The following is a 23267-nucleotide window of genomic DNA, read 5'->3' as shown; positions in this document are numbered from 1 at the left end:
ATATCACTGTACACTGCTTTATTTAGAAAGCACTCATCAAATGAGTTGTTCTGAAATAATTTATGTTAAAGCATCTTGCAGATTGTTTGTAGCTATTAAGTCCAAATACGCCTTAGCACAACACTGCATTGACTGTAACACTGGCTACTTTCAAAATATCTTCTATGAGACACTAACTTTTAGCTGCTTAGCAGATATTACATTAAAAAAAAGTTAAGTAAAAATTGCTGTACTGGGCTAATTAGACCAATGGTCCATCCAAACAATTATTCTCTCTTTAATGGTGGTAAATGGTTCTCTTCTTACTTAATGTCAAACCCAAAAAATTAAGAAGGTACTTACTAACACTTCAGATTGCTTAATAAACTATGTCCATTATCCACTTGCATTATCTAAACATTTTCTCAATCTCTTCAACTACTACTCTTGTGATTACAAATTACTTCAATGGTTACATCACTTCTACTTATCTCCACTGATCTTTATTTTCCATCAAGCTTCCTGGACCTCCATGTATCAATATATCTTCTTAATATACATTATTCTCCTCTCAGTTGTCTGCTCCTTTCATCTATTCTGTTCTGTTTGAATGAGATGTATACATCTAGAGTCGTATTCCTGTCATGAGTCTCATCCCACCAAGTCTCAGTGAAATATACTGAGTCAAATTTGTCTCCTTGCATTAGCATTGCTGGGTTTACCTTGCTTGTTATGATGTGTATCTTTAAAGAGACATGTGAGGCCATGGGTTTTCTTGCTAGTTTATTTTTTGGATTTTATGTCCTTTGAAATTCTCCTTTTCTCAGTTGCTAAGTTTCCTACATTGTAGGAATTCTTTACAGTATCTAGCTTGGATGAACACTGACAATTTTTTCCCCTGTTTCTCTCTCCCTGACTCCTGGCTTATAAATCATGCAAAAAACAAACAAACAAAAAAACAAAAACAAACCCAAAACAAAAAATCTCAAAGAGGAACATTCTATATGGCATCTAGCATGATAGAGTTTCAATTAACTTCCCCTAAATTCATTGCCTTGCAGTTGCCTACACTAAAGTCTATCAACTACTTTTATTTATTTTTTTTAAAAGCAATCGGGGTTAAGTAACTTGCTCAAGGTTACACAGCCAGTTATTTCTGGGTGTGGTGCTGAGTATCTGCGCCCGAATTTGATCCAGGTCATCCCGACACTGGAGCCGGTGCTCTTACTCGCTGAGCCACCTGGCCGCCCCTATCAACTACTTTTAAACCTAATCAAAAAGAAATCTTCAATATAGTATCTCACTGGTACTGATTATAAACCACAAAATTTAGAAGGATACTTTCTCTTCCAAATCTTAAGTGAAAATGTTAAATACAAGGCAGCATGTTACATTGGGAAGAACACTAGATTTAGTGGCAGAGAACTTGGGTTTGAATCCTGGCAAGTCATTTACCCAACACTGAGTTTCCTCATCTAAAATGAGGGAGTTGGATTAGGTGATCTCTAAGGTTCCCTTCCATCTCTAACTATGCTCTAATGATCCTAAGACTAGTCTTAGCATAGATATCTGGGGAAACTCAGTTTGCAAATAATGAATGTCAAGAGTGATAAAAACTCTTGGGAGCTAAGCCCAGAGGAGGACAGCTAAGGAACACAATGAAGATACTTGGGGGTATACTGGGGAAAGTTGAAGGACAAAAGAAAGGATAGGACCACTTCTTTGGGTGAACAGAATGATGATAACCAACAATGGAGAGGACTTAGAGCTTCTTGACTTCTAATTTATTGTATTTTCTCTGCTGAAGAGAACAATGTTTGGACTAGACCCAAAATAAGTAAAGAATATGTCCTTGATGAACTCAAGTCACCAAGTTAGGATGAACTGCATGGGCACCGAATACTTTTTTTCTTATCTTGAGAGCCAACCAATGGTCAAGTCCTATTTTTTCCCTCTTTGTAACATCTCTCACAGATGCCCCCCTCTCTCCTCTAATACTGCTATCAATCTCTTACAGACCCTGATCACCCCATGCCTACACTATGACCATAGCCTGCTGCTCAAGTTTCCATAACTCAAAGTCTTTCCCCACTCCAATCTATCTTCCACATTCAACTGTCAAAACCATTCTGCCTAAAACTCAGATTTGACTACTCCATGTATAATTTTTACTTCTTATTTTTTATATTCACTTGGTTATTATTTATTGTTAAGCTTTTAATTTGGTTTGTGAAAACCTCGTAAAACAGTAATCACTTAAGTAACAGCATTCTTATCAAACAAAGGACATGCCAAAAGAACAATTTCATGTCAGGGGTAGCAGTTAGATTATGAAGGAAAGAAAAATTCTATAGGTTAGATTTTGGCCAAGATTTTGACAAAGGATGACGTAGCTAGGTGGTACAGTAGAGAAAGAGTAGAACTTGGAGTCAGAAAGCCCTGAGTTCAAATCCACTCTCATCCCTTTACTAAATAACTGTGTGACCCTGGGCAAGACATTTAACTACTCTGTGCCTCAGTTTCCTCATCTGTAAAACAGGGATAACAACAGGGTTGTTGTGAGCATCAAATGAATTAATACATATAAAGCATTTTGCAAACCTTAAAGTGCATTATAAATGCTATCTATTGTTCTTAAAGTTTCTCATGCTATCCTTACAGACAAGATGGAGAAATCTGGGCTATGTAATAGTATAGTCAGGTGAATCAACAACTAGTTGAATGAGCAAACCCAAGTTCTTTAGTAGAGTATCTGAGAGATGATCTTGGCCCTGTTTTGGTCAATATTTTAAAATAACAAATGGAAAAAAGGCACAGGTACTGGGCTTATTAAGAATATATATGGCATAAAACAAGGTTATGGTGATGGGGGCAAATCAATCAGCTGGGATAAATGTAATGTTGGGATCAGAAAATCTAGTGCACAAATATGGGAATGGCTAAACCACAATTTGTATAAAAGGTTACACGTGGTCAAAATGCTAACCAAGACTGCATTATAAAATGTATAGTGCCCAGAATGAAGGAAAAGATATCCCACTGTACTCTGTTCTGGTCCAATAACATTTAGTACAATATTTTCAATTGTGGGCACCCCATTTGGAAGGGCATCTGGCTTACGAGGAAGGTAAGTGGCAAGGAGGTCATGCAATAAAGAGAATATATTTAAGGAATTAGGAATCTTCATCATAAACTTAGGAGGGAACATGATGCCTGTTCTCATGTATTTGCAAAGGAAGGAGACTCTTTTATTTGGACCTAAGAGGGAAGAATTGTGAGGCATGGGTGCGAGTTGCAGAAAGGCATACTTTTGCTTCTTTCAACAAAAACTTCTAACCTAAAGTGTAACAGGCTATCTAAAGAGGTAATGAAGCCCCCATTAGTAGAGCTCTTCAAATGAATGCTGGATGAACACCTCTCAACAGTATTATTAAGATAACTACTGTTCACGTGACTCAACTAAATAATACATATGAAGTTTCTTATAATTCTGAAAGCCTTTGATCCCACCATCTTCTCTGAATATTCTTGAGTATGCATTTTGCATTGAGGTCACTACTAAAAACAGCTTTCTCTCTTTAAAGTCTTAAAAACATCTTACAAGATAATCCTTGCAGTATGTTTTATTTTGGCTGTGTAATATCTAGTTTGCACCTAATTTGCAACATTTAGTAAATTTCCTCTTATTTTCCTTGACCAGGTAATTTTTTGAAAGAAGCTTTTCTCTCCTAACAGAGTCTTAAACTGTCAATAATCCATGCAATATTATTCTCCCTCCCCCCACCTTTGTTTTGAGCACCTGGTCTTCTTTATCCTTGGCATATATCTATCCTGGGCTTCTACTAAGGCATTAAAAAGAGCATCCTTCTTCACTTGTGCATCAAAAGCTTCCTGGAAATTTTCATAAAGCACATTTTCTTCTTCTTTTTTTTTCAAATGCTTTATTAACTTCTGATTTACATCATTCATTTCTGCCAGATTTTGAGTTACAAATTTTTTCCCTGTTTTCCCCCTACCCACCACCCCAAAATAGCAGTCCCACAGGATATCCCCTCCTCCAATCTGTTTTCTCCCATATTTTCTCCCATACCCCTTTCGACGTTTCCAGTGGATCTCTATGCCCCAGTGCCGGTATATCTTATTTCCCAATTACATGTAAAATAATATTAATAATAGTATATATGTATTTGAATATTTGATTTTAAAACTTTGAATTCCAGATTCATTCCCTTCCTCCCTTGTCACCCACCCTTACTGGGAAGATAAGCAGTTCAGTATAAGTTGTACATGTGTGGCTAATGCAAAACAATAACATAGTAGATATATTGTAAAAGACTGACTATATTTTCCTCCCTCCTATCCCACCTCCCACTTGTTCTATTCTCTACTTTGATTCCATTCCTTTTCACAAGTGGGTGCTTCCAACTTCCCTCCCCCTCCAGCCTGCCCTCCCTTCCATCATCCCCCCTCTCATCCCCTTCCCCCCCTGCTCTCTTGCAGGGTGAGATACCCTATTTAGTGTGTATGTCATTCCCTCCCTGAGGTAAATTCAATGAGAATAAGTTTGACCCATTCCCTTTTGCCTTCCTATTCTTCCCCTCCTCTTTTTTTCCTTCTTCTTCTTCTTATTTTATTATTATTATTATTTTCTTCTCTTATTCTTCCCCCCCATTTTCCCTTGCCTCTTCTATAGGAGATAGTTTACCCCATTCTGTCTCTCCCCATCTCTTCTCATTATATTCCTCTCTCACTTCTTAATTTCACCTTTTAAGTATCATCCCTTCCTGTTAAATTGGTCCTGCACCCTCTATTTATGTATACCTGTAAACATATGTACACATTCACATATGTATTCATATGCCCATATATCCTCATATATAGACATATATATGCATACATATATATGTGTGTGTGTGTGTGTGTGTGTGTGTGTGTGTATATATATATATATTTCTATGCCCTTCAACTACTGAGAAAAGTTTCATAAGTTACAATTATTGTTTTTCCATGTAGGAATGTTAATAGTTCAACTTTGATAAGTTCCTTATGATTTCTTTTCCCTGTTTACCTTCTCATGCTTCTCTTATTTCTTGTATCTGAATGTCAAATTTTCTATTCAACTCTGGTTTTTTCATCAAGAATGCTTGAAAGTCCTCTATTCCACTGAATGACCATATTGTCCCCTGAAACATGATACTCAGTTTTGCTGGGTAGGCAATTCTTGGTTTTAATCCCAGCTCTTTGGACCTCCGGAATATCATATTCCAAGCCCTTCGATCCCTCAGTGTAGAAGCTGCCAGATCCTGGGTTATCCTGATCGTGTTTCCAAAATATTCAAATTGTTTCTTCCTGGCTGCTTGAAATATTCTCTCCTTAATCTGGGAATTCTGGAACCTGGCTATAATATTCCTAGGAGTTTTCTTTTTGGAATCTTTTTCAGCAGGTGATAGGTGGATTCTTTCAACCTCTATTTTGCCCTCTGGTTCTAAAACATCAGGGCATTTTTCTTTGAGAACTTCCTGGAGGATGATTTCTAAGTTCTTACTTTGAACATGGCTTTCAGGTAGTCCAATAATTTTTAAATTATCTCTCTTGAATCTATTTTCCATGTCAGTGGTTTTTTCCATGAGATATTTCACATTGCCTTCTATTCTTTCATTTGTTGGATCTGTTTAACAGCATCTTGATTTCTCATAAAGTCATTAGCTTCCATCTGCTTCAATCTAATTCTGAAGAAATGATTCTCCTTGTTGGGCTTTTGAGATTCTTTTTCCATCTGGCAAATTCAGCTTTTTAAGGCATTCTTCTCATTGTCTTTTTGAGCCTCTTTGGCATTTGAGTTAGTCTAATTTTTAAGGTATGATTTTCCTCAGGCTGTTGACTCTCATTTCATAATTTTCTTGCATCATTCTCATTTCTCTTTCCAATTTTTCCTCCGCTTCTCTTATCTGCTTCTTAAGGTCCTCTATGGCCTATAACCAGCTCGTATTTTCCTTTGAAGCTTTTGGTGCAGGAGTTCTGACTTCACTGTCTTCCTCCTGTTCCATGCTTTGCTCCTTTTTGTCCCCAAAATAGGAGTCTAATGTTGGAATCTTCTGTCTGCTTTGTTTCCTTTGCCTGGTCATGTCATCCCTCAGTCACTTGACCCCTGGGGTTTTTGCCTCAGTAGGACTCTGCCACCAGACAGGGGAGCTTTCGTCCCAAACACTGGAATTTTCTCAGCTGCCAGAGATATTAGATGGGTGCCTTCTCTGAGTCTCCACATACTCTGGCAAGCTGGACACAAACCCCAGGACTTCCACCCTAGACTGCAATCCAGATCCAAGAAGGTTAAAGCAAGAGCGATTACCCCTCAGACTGGTGCTTGGTCCCCCTACACTCTGCAGGCCAGGAGCTGAAGCTGCCATGTGGCACTGGCTAGCTGTGCCGGTGTCTCAGCGGCTTACGCACTCCCAGTTACTGGGTCCCAAAGTCCAGACTGCACTGACCTCTCACTTTGTCCTTCGCATCTCTGTGTTGATAAATCTGGAAAGGGCCACAGCTGCTACTGATCTGGAGTCTCTCAGGCTGGTGGCTGGTCAGGCCTGCACTGGGGCTAATAAGAATCTGAGGCCAATCTGAACTCAGGAAGAAGAGTCTTCCTGATTCCAGGCCTGGCACTCTATCCACTGCACCACCTAGCTTCCCAATCCCAATTTTAATTACCAAATTCAATGACCCTTTCTGAAGCCTGATCCTTCTTGAACCTCTTTGTAACTTTTAAAACTGTCAATCACCCACTCTCTTCTTTCTAGGTTTTCATGACACGACTGTCTCCTGGTTCTCCTATTGCTGGACCACTCCTTAGTGTCCCCTTCACTAATCATGTTTCCCACAGGTTTCTTACCTGGGCATTATTCACTTTTCCCTTTCTATTTCTTCTGGTGATAACACTGGCACCCATGAATTCATTTATCATCTGTATGTCAAAGATTTTCAAATCTACAAATTTGCAAATCTACAAATCCATCCCTAACTTCTCTCCTGAGCAGACTCTGCTCCAACTGCCTATTAGACATCTTGAACTACATGTTCAGTAGATATCTTAAATTCAGCAAATACAAAACTGACCCCTTCACCCAAACCTTCTCCCCTTCCTAACTGCCCTATTATTGTTGAAGGTACCACCATCCTCCTAGGCATTCAGCAGAGCAACCTATGTGTCATCCTTGAGTCTGCAGTCTCTCACTGTCAATATTTAATCTGTTGCCAAGATCTGTTCATTTAACTTTCGCAACATCTCTCACATATACTTCCTTCTCTCATCTCATAGTACTATCATCCTGGTACAGGTCTTCATCACCTTATTCCTGTATTACTATAAAAGTCTAAGGCTGGTCTCCCAGCCACAAGTCTCTCCTCATTCCATACCATCCTGCATTCAACTGCAAAAGTAATTTTCCTAAAGTGCACGTCTGACCAAGGCACTACCTAACTCAATAAATTCCAGTGGCTCTCTATCACCTCCAGGACCAAATATAAAATCCTCCTTTTTCACTTTCAAAGCCCTTCATAACCTGGTCCCTTTCAACCTTTCCAGATTTCTCACAACTACTTCCCTCTACATACTCTGCCATCTAGTGACACTGGTCTCTTTGATGTTCCTCAGACAGGATACTACATCAACTGACTATCAAAAAGGCAGAGGGATGGAAAACTGTCAGGGTATAGGAAGCTTATATATTAGGGTACCAAATTTTATCTAAAAACCAGTAAAACAAAAAGTTATGAAATTTTTGAGTCAAAGATAAATTCTATGGGTAAATTAAAGCTAGTCTTAATAATGATGGAATGTTATCAGTGGCCAAATGAAGGCAATTAAACTGCTTCTTTCCATGGCTCTCTTCTCTTCTGAAGGACAATGAGGAAGATTTAATCCTTACAGTTATTGGAGTCTAAGCTATAAATACTGCCATTCAAAACAGAGGTCAAGTACTAGCCATACAGTACTCAATAAACATTACTGAATTGAAATTACTTTCCCAACTGCAACAAGAATATTACATTTCTTATATATCCTCTAACTATAAGCTGTTACTTGAAAAACTGCATCAAAAAAATAAATTAACAGTAGAAAGGCAAATATCTCCAGAATACCTGAACAAATATATAGACTTTGCTTCTTTAAACTTGAAAAAAGTAAGAGAAGTTTTAAAAATAAACTTTAATGCATTTTTTACTAAAACAAAAAAAATTTTTTGGAGGGTAGGGGACATCCAGATAGAGTCTTTATGTTCAGGTTACCTCTTCAGAAAAGTTTAATAAAGAGATAACAATAAAACCAAGTACTACAGTCTCTATTAATTTAGCAGGATTATAGAAAACCATTCTAATTATGGAAAAAATGTTTAGTTAACTTCAAAGAATTCATTAATGTAAATGTATCAACCAGAAATAATACATTTGTTAAGAGTAGTATATACAGTAATAAACAATAACTCATAATTATATGTACTTTTACACAGGACAAGGGACTTTCCTTAAAACACCCTGTGAAGTAGGATATCTGAGCAAACATATATTTTAACATATATTTAATTATTTTTATTTTACAGAGGAATAAATTGAAACTCAGAAAAATTAAGTGCCTTGCTCATGGTCATAAAGCCAGTAAATGTCAGAACCAAGGCACAAATTCATATTTTCTGACTCTAAATACAGTATCCTTTCTGCTACATATATTCTCAATGTTACTATCTTTGCAAATTCCAATTTACAAAGGCTTGACAAAATCTAGTCTTTACTTTTTCTAAAAGTGAGAAGTTTCAAGAACATAAATGAAAATGGATTGTTGAGAATGGAACAATTCTAAATATGGAGTTCAGAGGTACAGAGAGATGTAGAGTACATATTTTAATTAGCAATAAGAAAATACTCTTAAATAGAACTATTAAAAAAATTTTGTCTCCTTATCTAGTAACCGATAAATCTGTTTTCATTATGCTGAAAATTTCAGAAATCCTCTCTATTAGAAAGTCAGCAGCAAAAGATAATTAACAAAAACTCTAAAACAATGGGCAAAAATGGAATAAAATGATGTGAACACAGTAGACACACAAATCCTTGTTGAATCAAATATAATACTATTACAGAGATGTTGAGGGTTCAGAAAAGCATGCATTGCTGCTTTCATTTTATAACATTACAGTTTCAGAAGGAGTACTGCATGATGAGAAATAAAGATCAGCTTTCAAAAGACAAACATTATAATCAAGATTAAATATAATTTTAACATTAGAAAGAAAATTACCACATAAGTAACAAAATCATAAACCCCTTACCTTACGGAGTTCAATTGTTACTTCATTTCTGTGTCTTCTCATAGTCTAAAAAGACAAATAAAAACGATATATAAATATCTAAACCTAAAACAAAAGACCAATAAAGTTTATAATGCTGTGCATAATTTTTTCAGCCACTATGATACTTATAAAAACTAAACAAAGGTCAATATTTTAAAATTATCATTGCATGTTAATTTTCACATTCAAATATAAATTACTGAAAATTCACATGTCTACTACTGCTAGCAAGAAGAGAAATACTTGGCATTGAGAATATAAAACAACTTCTTCAAAATAGTAGAAGTTGAAAAACTTTCTTACTTCCCTTTGCACACTGCATAGACACAGTATAAATTCTGCTCTAATCTAGCATTTGTCTTTCCATTCTTGTCCTCTCTACTGCCACTATTATCAATGCATTTTCCTTTCTACCTTTCTCTGATTAACCTCTAAACTTCAGAACAAAACAAAGAAATACCTGGCCTCTCAATTATTCTTTAAAAAAATATACTTTTAAAATAGTATGAACTTGGGGTGGCCAGGTGGCTCAGTGAGTAAGAGCACCGGCTCCAGTGTCGGGATGACCTGGATCAAATCTGGGCTGAGATACTCAGCACCACACCCAGAAACAACTGGCCATATAACCTTGAGCAAGTTACTCAACCCCGATTGCTTTATAAAAAATAATAATAATAAAATAAAATAGTATAAACCTGGTAATCTCAATAAAGCATAATATCCCTTACTACTATAAACAGCAACTAACCAAACCAATGGTACTACAAAGAAGTCCATGTTTGAGACAACTCTGAGGGCATTAAGGTATCAATTCTCAAAAATATTTTAACAAAGAGAAAATACCACAAGTGTGAAGAAACTTTTAGACTTTATCCCTACTCCCCCAAAAGATGATAAAAAAATTAATAACTACTGACCCAAATGTCTTCTTTTTCACCTATATAAAATGTTTTAAGACTAAACAAAACACACGTCTGGGGCTTAATGAAGATATCAGAATGGAACTGGCAGGTTTTTATTCCACATTAAATTCTATCTCTTTCATCACACTGCTGATGCAGACAGGGGTGAGGAACCTTTGGCCTCAAAGCCAAGTACTGTACTAACAGCTGGAGAGACAAAAAAAAAAGGGAAAAATAGTCCTGCCCACAAGAAACTTAATATTCGAAGAAATGAGAAAATATGAATCAGTACATATGATTACAGAATAGCTGGAAGGTGATATTAGAGGGGATGGCACTAACAGCTGGGGGTTTCCCATGAAAGGTTTCCTGGAGGAGGTGGTGCTTGACTTGAATCTTAAAAGAAACTAGGGGTTCTAAGATTTAGCAGTTGGGAGGGAGAGCATTCTCTGGGCATGAGAAATAGCCAGTGGCAAAGGCACAGAGATGGGAGATGTTTGATGAATAGCAAATAATGCCATTATCACTATACTATAGATTTTGTGAAGGGAAGCAGAATTTAAGAAGACTGGAAAGGTAGGAATGGGACAAAACAAAGAGTTTTTACCTGTCAAAAAGAGGATCTGTACTGAATACTGAAACTAATAAGGAGCCACTGGATTTTACTGAATAGAGGTATGATATGATCAGTTTCATGCTTTAGGAAAATCACTTTGGTAGTTGTGTGGTAGATGGACTTGAAGTAGAGAGTTGTGGCAGGGAAAGTATTTAGAAGGCTACTGCAATTACTCAGTAAGAAGTGATAAGGGGGTGGAGGCGGATAGGTGGCTCAGTGAATAGAACATCAGTCCTGGAGTCAGGAGGACCTGAGTTCAAATCCAGACTCAGACACTTAATACCTACTAGCCACGTGACCTTGGGCAAGTTGCTTAACCCCAACTGCCTCCCCCCCACAAAAAAAAGAAGTGATAAGGGTTGAAACTAGGGTGGTACTATGTTAATGCAGAGAAGGCAAGGGATTTGAGAGGTGTTAGAAATGACAAATAACAAGATTTAACAATAGATTGGCTATATGGGGGAAGAGTGAGGAAGTGAGGATAATCCTGAGGTTCAAGGGATGATGGTATCCTTAATAAAAACAGGGAGTTGGGAAGGATGGGTTTGGCAGGGAAAGATGATGTGTTCTGACCAGGATGAAAAAAAACAGATTTGGTAATAATCACCTAAATAAATAATAATTGATGCCCTGGGAGCTGGTAAGATCACCAAGTAAGAGAATATAGAGAGAAAAGAGAAGAGGGCTCAGGAAAGAACCTTGGTGAGTTAACCCTGTTAGCTGACTACAGAAAAATCTTGCCTTAAAGTTTCTCCTTTAACAAGATGTCTCCTATACATATCTCAAAATTAAACAAGATTCCTTGAAAAGCAATAGAAGTAACCTTATCAATGATTCATATCATTAATGTCAAGCAAGTTATAAAATGGGCAGACATATGCTTGCCAAAGGTTTTCGTCCCTGTCATGGAGAAGGTCTAGTACAACATTCAAGCTGAAGGGGGACTTCCAGATGCTCGCATTTGTAGGTAACATTTATTGAGTACATCAACTTCTAGAACACTGCAGAGCCCCCTGAATAAGACTGATGATCATGCTAAAGAATCTGACCTAATCACAGGGAAAAAAAGACCAAGGGGATGAAGAATACTTATTGTCCAGACTATGATCTACAGTTGGATGGAAAATCTGGAAACCTAAACAGATAGGGCTTCTCATTGCCTCAAGCAGAGGCTGGATGGTCACTTGTTTAGGGACAATACAAAGGGAGTTCCTGTTTGAGTACACTTGGTCTAAGTCATCTCTGATATTTCTATAATTAATGCAATGAAAAACAAAAGAATAACTGAAATTATTAATAAACTAAAATTTAAAAAAATTAAAATACACATATATGTAGACCATGGACAGAGATTAACAAGCTGGGTCAATAATTAGAATGAGAGGAAGAAAGTTGACTGGATTGTCTTTAATAAATTACCAAATTCTTTTTATAATTCTCATCTCCCTGAAAAAAAGTTTGTCATTTTTAGTACTCTTCTGGTGATGCATTATGGCTGTAAGTCACAGAATACCATAGTCTCCAAAATAATGAAATTGAGGAATATAGAATATAATAGTATAGAACTATAATACTAATACTATAAAATACACTATTGTTATTCTGATTGGAATTTAGTGAAATTTCCATCTTTTATATTTTCTGGCTTCACTTCCAGTTCGAACCAGAAAAAGCACAGTGTGGTACGTAAGGCACTAGACTTGGAGTCAGAAAGACCTGGGTTTAAATCCTACCTCAGATAAATTACTAGCTAAAAAATCTTGTGCAAGTCACTTAAACCTTTGTGTGCCTCAGTCTACTCATCTATAAAATGAGGAGAGTTGGATATGATGGTCTCTAAGATCCCTTCCAGTTCTAAATATAATTCTAATGAAAATGTCAATGTGACTGAAATTCAATTTCTCCAACAGTGTACAAACACTTGTCACTATACAAAAATCACACATTTAGAAGGTCAGTGTTTAATGTGTATTGTCATTCAATCATTTATTATTTATTAAGTGCCTATTATGTGCTAAGAGCTGGAGATACAAAGAAAGGAAAAACAGAACAAAAACTCCCAACAAAATAATTTTCTCTACTCTCAAGGAGTTCAGTCTAATGAGGAGACAATATGCAAACAACTATGCACAAATTGTGTGTGGGGGGGGTATGATAAACTGGAGTAACATAAGAAGGAGGGCACTAAGATTAAAGAGGATTAGCAAAAGGGCTTGTGAGGTCTGAAGGAAAGCAAGGAAGTCAGGAGACAGAAATAAAGAGAGAATTCCAGAGAAATAGCCAGTGAAAATGCATTAAGTTGGTAAATAAAATGCCTCGTTGAAGAAACAGTGAGGAGCACAATGTTACTGAATTTGCAGAATGTATGGAGGGAAGTAAGGTATAAAAAAATTGGAAAGGTAGGAAGGGTTTTGAACACCAACAGGGTATTTTATATTTGATCCTGGAGTCACAGGAGTTTTTTCAATGGTGGGGGAGGGTGATTTGATAAAACCATCTTTTAAGGAAAATAAATTTGGCAGCTGAATGAAGGATGGTTTGGACACAATCTAAGAATCAGGGATTTCCTCCACACTCAGATCTCTTTTCTACTAGTCTATTACCATCACTGCAGAAGTGAGAGGAGGCTACAAGGGTTTAAGGACCATCTGGCATTTTTATGTGTTTCAAGGAGAACCACTGCAAATATACACATACATAAAAATATGTGTGTGTGTATATATATATTTTGCATGCATACACATTCATCACCAGCAGCTAACCTGCCAGAACCAGCAGACAGGGTCACAAAATCTGTTGCCTGGCCCACATTAGAAGTCTTTCCATGAAGGGAAACCTGCCAGAATTTGCAGTCCATGGGCATGGACTTCTAAAGATCCAGGGTCAACTCCATGTCATGATGTAGAATTTTTGCAGAAGGCTTCAACTATTCAGAAAAATGTGATCACAACAGAGCCAAGAACAGTTCTGGGACCCACTAATAGAAACCTTCATTCAGGATGACATCAATCTATTAATCAAAATTTTTTAGCTCCAGTCACCCAACCAGTTTCAAATAAAACCAACTGTACCATAATCCCAACCCATACCTTTCCCTCTTGCCCAAATGCACTTCTGAGAAAGAATTTTTCAAATGCCTCTTAAAATCCAGGTAAATTCTATCTATGGCATTCTCCTGTATCAATTTAATGATGTCAAAAAAAGATGTAAAGTTAGTTTGAAGTACTTATGCATTGAAGTCAATCTGAATATTGTAGTTCGAAGACTATTCCTTCTCCAGATCACCAAGCTATTAAGTATCAGATATGTGATTTGAACCTAGGTCTTCCTGACTTCTATGTATCATGCCTCATGGGTTTAATTCCCTCAAATATTTTCTCTTAGCTTCAGTACTGTTCTAGGTTCCATTAAATTAAATGGAGAAAGAAACTGAAAAATCTTTGTGATGATATGTAGACTTCATTGCAGTAACCTTCCAAGAAAAAGTTGTTTTGTTTTGGGTTTTTTTTTTTTTTTTGCTTTTTGGAAGGGGGAAGGCAGGACAATAGTGAGTGTTAAGTGTGTGAGGTTGGATTTGAACTCAGGTTCTCCTAATTCCAGGGGTGTTGCTCTATTCACTGCACCACCTAGCCACCCCAGAAAAATAGCTTCTTAACTAGTTTCACAGCTAATTGACTAAACCCATTATTTTCAACCAAGGGGTCAGTGATTTCTCCTCCAAAGAGTAGCTCATATCCATTGCATTTCATCTGTAGTACTCCTTCCCCACCATACTCTTTGCAGTCAACACATTTGATCAATCGTCAAAGATGTTCAAATTATTTTACTGCTATACCAGAGATTACTGAAGAACAAATAAATTTTTAGGTTACAAGCATATTTTCTCTGACTTTTATAGTTCTTCAAAGTTCAAAATCAATCTTTCCAATAGCTCTCCTAGACGCTTCAAAGTATCACACAGTCCTTCTTGTTTTATATTTAAGTTCCCACCCTTTAGTTTCATGTCAAAATTTCTCCATGCAATTCTAGAACTTACATTCATCATCCTGTACCCTTCAGTGTTCAATAAATTCTTTATTAATCTATGTATTTATCTGCCTATTAGTCAATCTATCTCCTACTCTTAAATTCTTCATCAGTCATTTAAAAGTTTGCAATAAAAAAGGTTTCTAATAGATAAGGAAAAGAATGCTGCGTATAATTCTACCATTAAGCTTAGACCTTAGGAGAACAATTTTCAAAAAGTTAAGAGAATGACAGGTAGTAACACATGAGAGACTCTAAAGAATAATTTTGATAAGTTCACAAATTATTCCTTTGAGGAAATAATCATAAAAAGACCAATTTAGCAACACAGAAAGCTCAGGTGACCTCAAATTTTAAAAGGTCACATTCAAAAGATGGAATCAAGGATTAATACAGAAGACTGGCACAGATCAATTAAAAGTGTTATATTTGTGAAAAATATTCATAGCAGCTCTTTCTGTGGTGGCTAAGAATTGGAAATCAAAGGGATGCCCATCAATTGGGGAATGGCTAAAGATGATTGTCATGTATTATTACCGTGCTATAAAAGGACAAGCAGGATCATTTCAGAAAAACCTGGAAAAACTTACATGAACTGATGCAAAGTGAAGGGAACAGAACCAGAACATCGCACATAGTAACAGCAATACTGTTCAATGAAGAACTGTGAATGATTTAACAATTCTCAGCAATACAATAATCCAAGACAATCCCAAAAAACTAATGATGAAGCATACTATCCACTTCCAGAGAAAGAATTGATACTGACAATACAGACCGAAGCATGTTATTTTTTACTCTTTCATTTTTTCTTTTATTCAAGTTGTCTTATATAAGAGGACTAATATGAAAATGTTTTACATAATTGCATATGTAGAACCTATATTTGATTGCTTACCGTCTCAGGTGGGGATGGAGAAGGATAGAATTCGGAACTCAAAACTTTAAATTAAAAATTTTTTTTAATTGGGAAAAAATGAACAATTACTCAAAAAACAAAACAAAAGTACAACTCTGTGATGGGGGCAAGACTTTGGATTATATAATCTAGAACTGAAAGGGACCTATGAAGTCAAATCTAACTCCTTCATCTTAAAAATGAAACAACTAGGACCCAGAGAGGTTAAGTGATTTTCCCATGATCACTAAACTAGTAAGCATTTTTTGCAGGATTTTAAGCCCAAGTCTTTCTGACTCCAAATATATGATAGGCAAAATTAAAGCAAAGTTTCTCAACTCTTATTTTGCTTCTGTTATCTCTATCAAGGAAAATGATCTTCAAAAGGTAGACAGGATGGTAAAAAAAAAAATTAAGAAGGAACTAAAATCCAACATAAATGAAATGGTAAGATTATTACTTTTTTTTTTTCACTAAATTCATGTCTTTCAGGTCTGGGTAAATTACATTGCAGTGTACTAAACCTACAGGTCTGACTGGTGTGTAGTAATTTCTGAAGAATCAAAGAAAATGGGGAAAGCGAAAAGTACTGAAAATAGGTTAATGTCCCTAGTTTCAAAGAGCAAAGATAACAGACTCTAAGCTGATGAGTTTCATGTCCACTCCTGGAAAAAATTCTATAAATGATTAAACGATGATTTCAGAACATTCAGTGAGGAAATCAGTGATCATTATAAGGCAACATGGATTTATCAAGAACAAGTCATTCCAGACAAATGACATTTCCTTTTTCACTGGGTTACTAGATCAGTAATTATGTAGGAACGCTGTAAGTATGGTACACCTGAATTTCAACAAAGTGTTTGGCAAAGTCTGATTTACAGGATTTGGAGTTGCAAGGGACCTCAGAGATCAGAGACTATCTGATAAGTTCATACCCTCATTCTTCAGGTGAGAAAACTAAGACTAAGAAAGGGGGAGTGAATTTACCCAAGGTTATATAGTTAGTGGATTGGTACTTTTAACTCAAGTCCTTGGAATGACTATAACCAATCTTTTTATTATACCATCCTACCTTTCATAGCCTTGTAGATTATATGAAAGTATAATGGATTCATGTCATTGTGAAGAGGCATTTCCACTGGACTGACCCAGGGATCTGGCTTTATCCCAGCTGCATTTATCATTTTATCAATGGCAAGCTATCAAATTCAGAGACTTCTTGACAGGGAAATACTTTGTAAATAGTAAGACATTACACAAATCTGAGAGATTATAAAATCAAATGTGGCATACTTATCAAAATCTGCAGATGGCAAGAAGCTGAGAAGTATAACAATATGATGGACAACAGAATCAGAGTCCCAAAAGATACTGACAGGCTAAAATAATGGATTCAATCTAACAAGATGAAATTTAATGAGAACAAATTTTAACAAAATCAATTATGTAAAAAGTATGACAGGGGAGATGTCTAGACAGCAACTGAGGGACACAGGAAGGCTGATACACAAATATATTACTATGATCTACTCCCCAATGGATAAATGGTCAAAGTACATGAACTTAAAAAAAAAAGTAAACTATCAATAGTAATATGAAGGACTGCTCCATTCTTCCAAATGATTAGTAACAAAAGAAATGAAAATTTAAGTAAACTTTGATGTCTCACATTATGCTCTGCAAACTGATCAAGAGGACAAGACTTACCAAAAAGTCAGTACTGAAGGGACTGTTGTCAACGGCTTTGGGAATTGGGCTGTTCTGGAAATTAACTGGGTATACTAAAATATTCACAGTAGCACTATTTTATTAGCAAAAAACTGGAAACAAAGTAGGTTCAAATTGACAGGGGGATGGATAAAAATCTACATGAATGTACATGGAATGTACATGAATATAACAGGATATTATGCAATAAGAGTAGCAGGAACAACATATACACTCAGTGGGGTGTAGAAATCTATTTCACAATACAGGAAAGTATGAGGAAAAGGGGATAAAGTAGGGTGGGAGTGGGTGCATGCTGACAGAAGTGAGGACTGATTGGGAGAGGTAAAAATCAGAAGCAAAATACTTTTGAGAATGGACAGGGTGAAAGGAAAGAGAGAGAGCAGGATAACCAGAGGGAAAATAGGACAGAGGGAAATACATTGTTGGTAATCATTACCGTGAAAAAAAAAAACTTTTTTACAGTGAGTCTTTCTGATAAAGACTTTATTTCTCAAACATATAGAAAACAGAGTCAAATTTATAGAAATCAGAGCCATTCCTCTATTGATAAATGGTCCAAGAGGAAGTTTTCAGACAAAATAATCAAAACTAACTATAGTGATATGAAAAAGTGCTCTAAGACACTACTGATTAGAGAAATGTAAATTAAAAACAAAACTGAGCTACCAACACACACCTATCGGATTGGCTAGTTATGACAAAAAAGTGAAATTACAAATGTTGGAGGGGATATGGGAAAATTAAAACACTAATGCACTGTTGAAGTTGTATACTGAATTCAATCATTGTGGAAAGCAATTTGGAACTATGCCCAAAGAGTTAGAAAACTATGCATACCCTTTGACCAAGAAATACCACTACTAGGTCTGTATTCCAAAGAGATAAAAAAACAAAAAGGAAAAGGACCTATGTGTACAAAAATATTTACAGCAGCTCTTTTAATGATGGCAAAGAATTGGAAATTGAGGGGATGTCCATCATCGGGGAATGGCTGAACAAGCTGTTGTATGTGATTGTGATAATAATATTATTGTGCTTTAAGAAATGACAAGCAGGATGCTCTCAGAAAAACCTAGAAAGACTTACATGAACTGATACAAAGTTAACGGAGAAGAACCAGGAAAATACTGTACATAGTAATAGCAATATTGTATGGTGATCTACTGTGAATAACTTAGCTATCCTGAGAAATACAATGATCCAAGACAATTCTGAAGTACTTATGATGAAAGGTGTGGTCTATCCCCAGAGAAAAAACTAGTAGAGCCTGAATGCAGATCAAAGTTACTTTTTCTTGGATTTTTTGGGGGGAGGGGTCCATGTTTTCTTTCACAGCATGACTGACATGGACATGTCATGCATAAGCTATGTCAAATTGCTTGCCTTCTAATGGGGGAGGGGAAGGAGAAGAGAAGCTGGAACTCAAAATTTGGGGAAAAAAGTTAATATTGTTTTTACATGTAATTGGGAAAGCAATTTTTAAAAAAAAAATTAACTGGAAGTTAGAAAATCATAGGGAAGAGCTATATGAACTGAGGCAGAGTGAAATAAGCAGAAGGAAAATACACACAATAAAACAGTCATTATAATAATGTAAATAAAAAGATCACTAAAACAAAGCAAAATGTGGTACAATGTTAATGACCAATTTTGGCTTCAGTTAATAAATGATGTTTTTCTTTAAAGGAACAACAGGGGTGGAAGGATGTGAAAACAATGTGCATTGTAGTCTTAAAGAGATGCTCAAGTCCTCTAATAATCAGAAAAAAAAAGAAATCAAGATAATGTTAAGATACACTTCATAATGGAAAATATATGGAATAATAGAAAAAATAAAAAATCCAATGCTGGCAGAACTGTCAGGAATATAAATTTGGTGGGGCTGTAGACTAGAGAAATTTACTTTAGAGAGTAATATGTCACTACGCAGTAAAAAAATCACAAAACTGAAACACCTCTTCATCCAGCAATGCCACCGCTAGAATTTTATCCTAAAAAATCATTATAAAGAAAAAAGAACCTATTATAATAGTAAAAAAATGTACAATTGTATGTTCAACAATTGGAGAAGGGCTGAATACCCTATAATCTTAATATATTATATTAGTAAGGTGCCATGAAAGACGATAAACATGAAACACACAAAGAAATATGAAAAGATCTATCTAAAGTGATGAAAAGTGAATTCTACAGCAGAACTATATACATATGGAAAACTATTAACAGCAAGGGAAAACAAAGTCAAAAGTGGCAGAATTTCAGATAAGTCTTACAAGGAGTCACAAAATAAAAATATCATTGGTTTTGCCTTGTTAAAAACTAAAGGGTCTAGTTAAGATTTGCTCCCTTGTTCTAGATGTTTGATTGTTCATGTTGGTAATTAGTCACAAAAATGTTTAAATGAATATCTGCTGAAATTTAATCTTGACATTTTATCAGGCTCAAATATAGCTGCTACTGCTGATCTCTACCCTGACCCACCGCCAGTAGCAAGTTTAATGTAAGAAGTCTTTCATCACTCCCCTTTCTCAACTTTGGAGAAATCAAAAAGAATCAAAGTACACACTGTTGAAGGAAAGAAGGGCCTTTTCATGTTATCTGGTCTAACCCCTAACTTGTGTAGCTAAGAAAATTCATGCCCCCAAAATAAAATGAGTACCCAAAGTCTCATAAGACTGTCTAATTCTAAGATTAATGCTATCTCCAGCACATCACACTGCTAATCATGGCCCCCATCTTACATGGAGCCCTCTCTTCTTTTTAAAACAAACTAGTTTATTTGCTATCTAAAACATGCTCTTTACTTTCCAGCCTTTTATGCCTTTTTTTCCTCCATCTCCACCTGCCTATCAAATATAACTACTAATAACAGCTTGCATCTTTAAATTTCTTTACAATTTGCAAAGTGATTTACATGTTATCTCTTTTGATAGTTACTATGTGAAGAAAGTACTATTATTAACACCCTCGTTTTACAGAAGAAATTGAGGTTGAAAGGTTAAATAACTTGTCCAGGGTCACACAAGTAGTCAATGTCTATGGCAGAATGTGAACTCAGGTCTTCTTGACTCTAAATCCAGCATTCTATGCTGCCTCTAAATCTTACTCTCTCATCCCTAAGAAATTAGCTCATATTTCTGCTCTTATGTGAAGACTTCTTTGACAAAGATACCTTTCCCTATTCTGAGTTCTGATAGCAACAAATCTATGTATCCTTCATTTGGCACTTACCATTTACTATATATGATCTGATATTTTTTCACATGTATATATCTTACCCACACAATTAGATTATATGTTCCTTAAGGAATGGGAATTTATTTTATACTTCCTAATATTGTCTGCAACAATGTCTTGCATTCTTCATAGCAAGCAAATCTTTGATTAAAACCTGAATGTCATTAAGGACTATTTAAAGACCATCATCATAATATAAACTCATATAAATCACCATCATTTCTATATATGACCAACAAAACCCAACAGGAAGAGAAAGACAAATTCTATTTTTTAAATTATTCAACAAACATGTATTAAGTAACCACAATGTATAAGGCATATTATTGACCTTGTAAAAGGATTCCTTCAAATAGCAATTATTCAGAAATATATAAGCATTGATTTATACAAAGAGGTGAAGGGAAGCAAAAACTTAAAAGTGTTAGGAGTTGATGCTATGTGAAAAATGAAGACAAAAACAGCTAAAAATATTCTTAGTGGGAAAATATAGTTTATAAAAATATCATTTATTTTTTCCCATTTAACATTTTTATTTAAAGTTTTCAGTTTCAAATTCTGATCTTCCCATCCTTCCCCCATTCCTGATAAAGTAATCAGATATAAGTTACACATGTACTATTATATAAAACATTTGCATTAGTCATTTTGTATATGAAGATTTGAATAAAAGAAAAAAATGAAAGTGAAAAACAGCATGCTTCCGTTTGTATTCAATCAGTATCAGTTCTTTCTCTGAAGGTGGATAATATGTGTCATCATTAGTCCTTTGGGATTATCTTGGACCACTGTAACTGCTGAAAATAGCTAAATCATTTACAATTCTTCATTGAACAATACTGCTGTTACTGTGTACAACATCCTCCTGGTTCTGTTCACTTCCTTATGCATCAGTTCATGTTAAGTCTTTCCAGGTTTTTCTGAAGCCTTCCTGCTTACCATTTCTTAGAGCACAACAGTATTCCATCACAATCATATACCACAATGTGTCAGAGCCATTCCTAAAAATGGTGGACAGCCCCTTAATTTTCAATTCTTTGCCACCACACAAAGCTGCTAGAAAAATAGCAGCACCAATAGGGGAAAGCAGCTATATGTTCAAAAATATTTACATGTAAATCAGAAGCTAATAAATCATTTGAAAAAAATATTTATAGCAGCTTTCTGTAGTAGCAAAGAATTGGAAATTAAGGGGCTGCCCATCATTTGGGGAATGGCTCAACATGTTGTGGTATATGATTATGATGGAAGATTATTGTTCTGTAAGAAATGACGAGCAGGATGACTTTAGAAAAATCTAGGAAGTGCAGACTGAAGTGACCAGAACTAGAACATAGTACACAGTAACAACAATACTGTAACAATGATCAACTGTGAAAGATTTAGCCATTCTAATCAATACAATGATCCAAGATAATTCTAAAGGACTCATGATGAAAAATGCTACCAGAGAAATGATCTCTATATAGAGACTGGAGTACATTTTCACCCGATTTTTCTTGCTTTATTTGTGGCAACATGGCTAATAAAGAAATGTCTTGCATGATTTCACATGTATAACTGATATACTGCTTGCTTTTTTCAATGGTGGGGGAGGGGGCATAGGGAAAGAATTTGTAATACAACATTTAGAAAATGCTAAAATGAGTTTGAATTATTAAAAAACTTATCATCTTTAGTATATATTCTTTAAGTCTTATCAGTTTACTCTAGTAAATACATAGTTAAATAAAATTTATCTGCAGACCAGCCTACCATTCCAATCTAACCTCTTCCTTTTAGTCTCTTAGAGAAGTACTAGCAAGTATCTGTGAGCTGCATAAAAAATGCTAATGCAATATTTAAACATTCTATTTCCCATTCTGTTTAATGCCTGCAAGAGTCCACGGCAGTCACTCAACACTATGTACTTTAGGTACTAAGTAGAGTGCCCAAATGACACAGCTATACTTGTCAATATGACTCATCACTGGTATATTTCTAGTCTCTGAAACACCCCTGTAAAGTCCCAGTAATAGTTAGGTTAAAAGGAATTACTAGACTTTAAAATGTTTTTCTTTAGAAATACCCCTGTTAATAACACACAGTAAGGCCACAAATGCTTAACTTTTAAAAAGATCTACAAATATTTTAAAGAATTTGCTTATTTTAATTTATGTATTACAGATGACACATTTGGATAATTTTATATTTACCAAGGAGGCATTACATAAAATCATAACATTTAAATTAAAATTATAACAAATTATTTATATTTTAAAAAATTATTCATGCTAATTATGAATTCCAGGCAAAACAATAATAGTGTCTAGACACATACATGGATCTATTATCCAACTCTTAACTCTGAAAAACATAATCATGACACCCACATAGTACAATTAACAAACTTTAAGATAATACTCCCAGTAATTGTACTTTAGTCACAGCCAAGAAATAAATTAAAGTTGTCACAAGGAAATAAAACAAATATTATATTATATTGTTATATTAACAAATGTTATCAGTTAAGGGTGACCAAATACCAAAAAAGA

The 23267-nt window shown here is 35.4% G+C and overlaps 1 protein-coding gene across 1 annotated transcript in view; it reads right to left on the bottom strand.

Annotated features, from left to right (window-relative positions):
- The window catches only part of KPNA3 (karyopherin subunit alpha 3), a 108081-nt gene that overhangs the window by 42878 nt on the left and 41936 nt on the right, over positions 1-23267 (bottom strand). Inside the window, exon 2 of the mRNA XM_069063621.1 lies at positions 9300-9344. Within this exon, the coding sequence (XP_068919722.1) occupies positions 9300-9344 (45 nt within the window). The remainder of the gene's footprint in view (positions 1-9299; positions 9345-23267) is intronic.

Source organism: Petaurus breviceps, unplaced genomic scaffold (assembly GCF_028583685.1).
Source record: "Petaurus breviceps papuanus isolate PSGF00001 unplaced genomic scaffold, PetGlider_PUasm1.0 90594, whole genome shotgun sequence".
Classification (NCBI taxonomy): Eukaryota; Metazoa; Chordata; class Mammalia; order Diprotodontia; family Petauridae; genus Petaurus; species Petaurus breviceps.
Note: the sequence above shows the minus strand (reverse complement) of the source record. Positions and strands in the feature narration are given on the sequence as shown.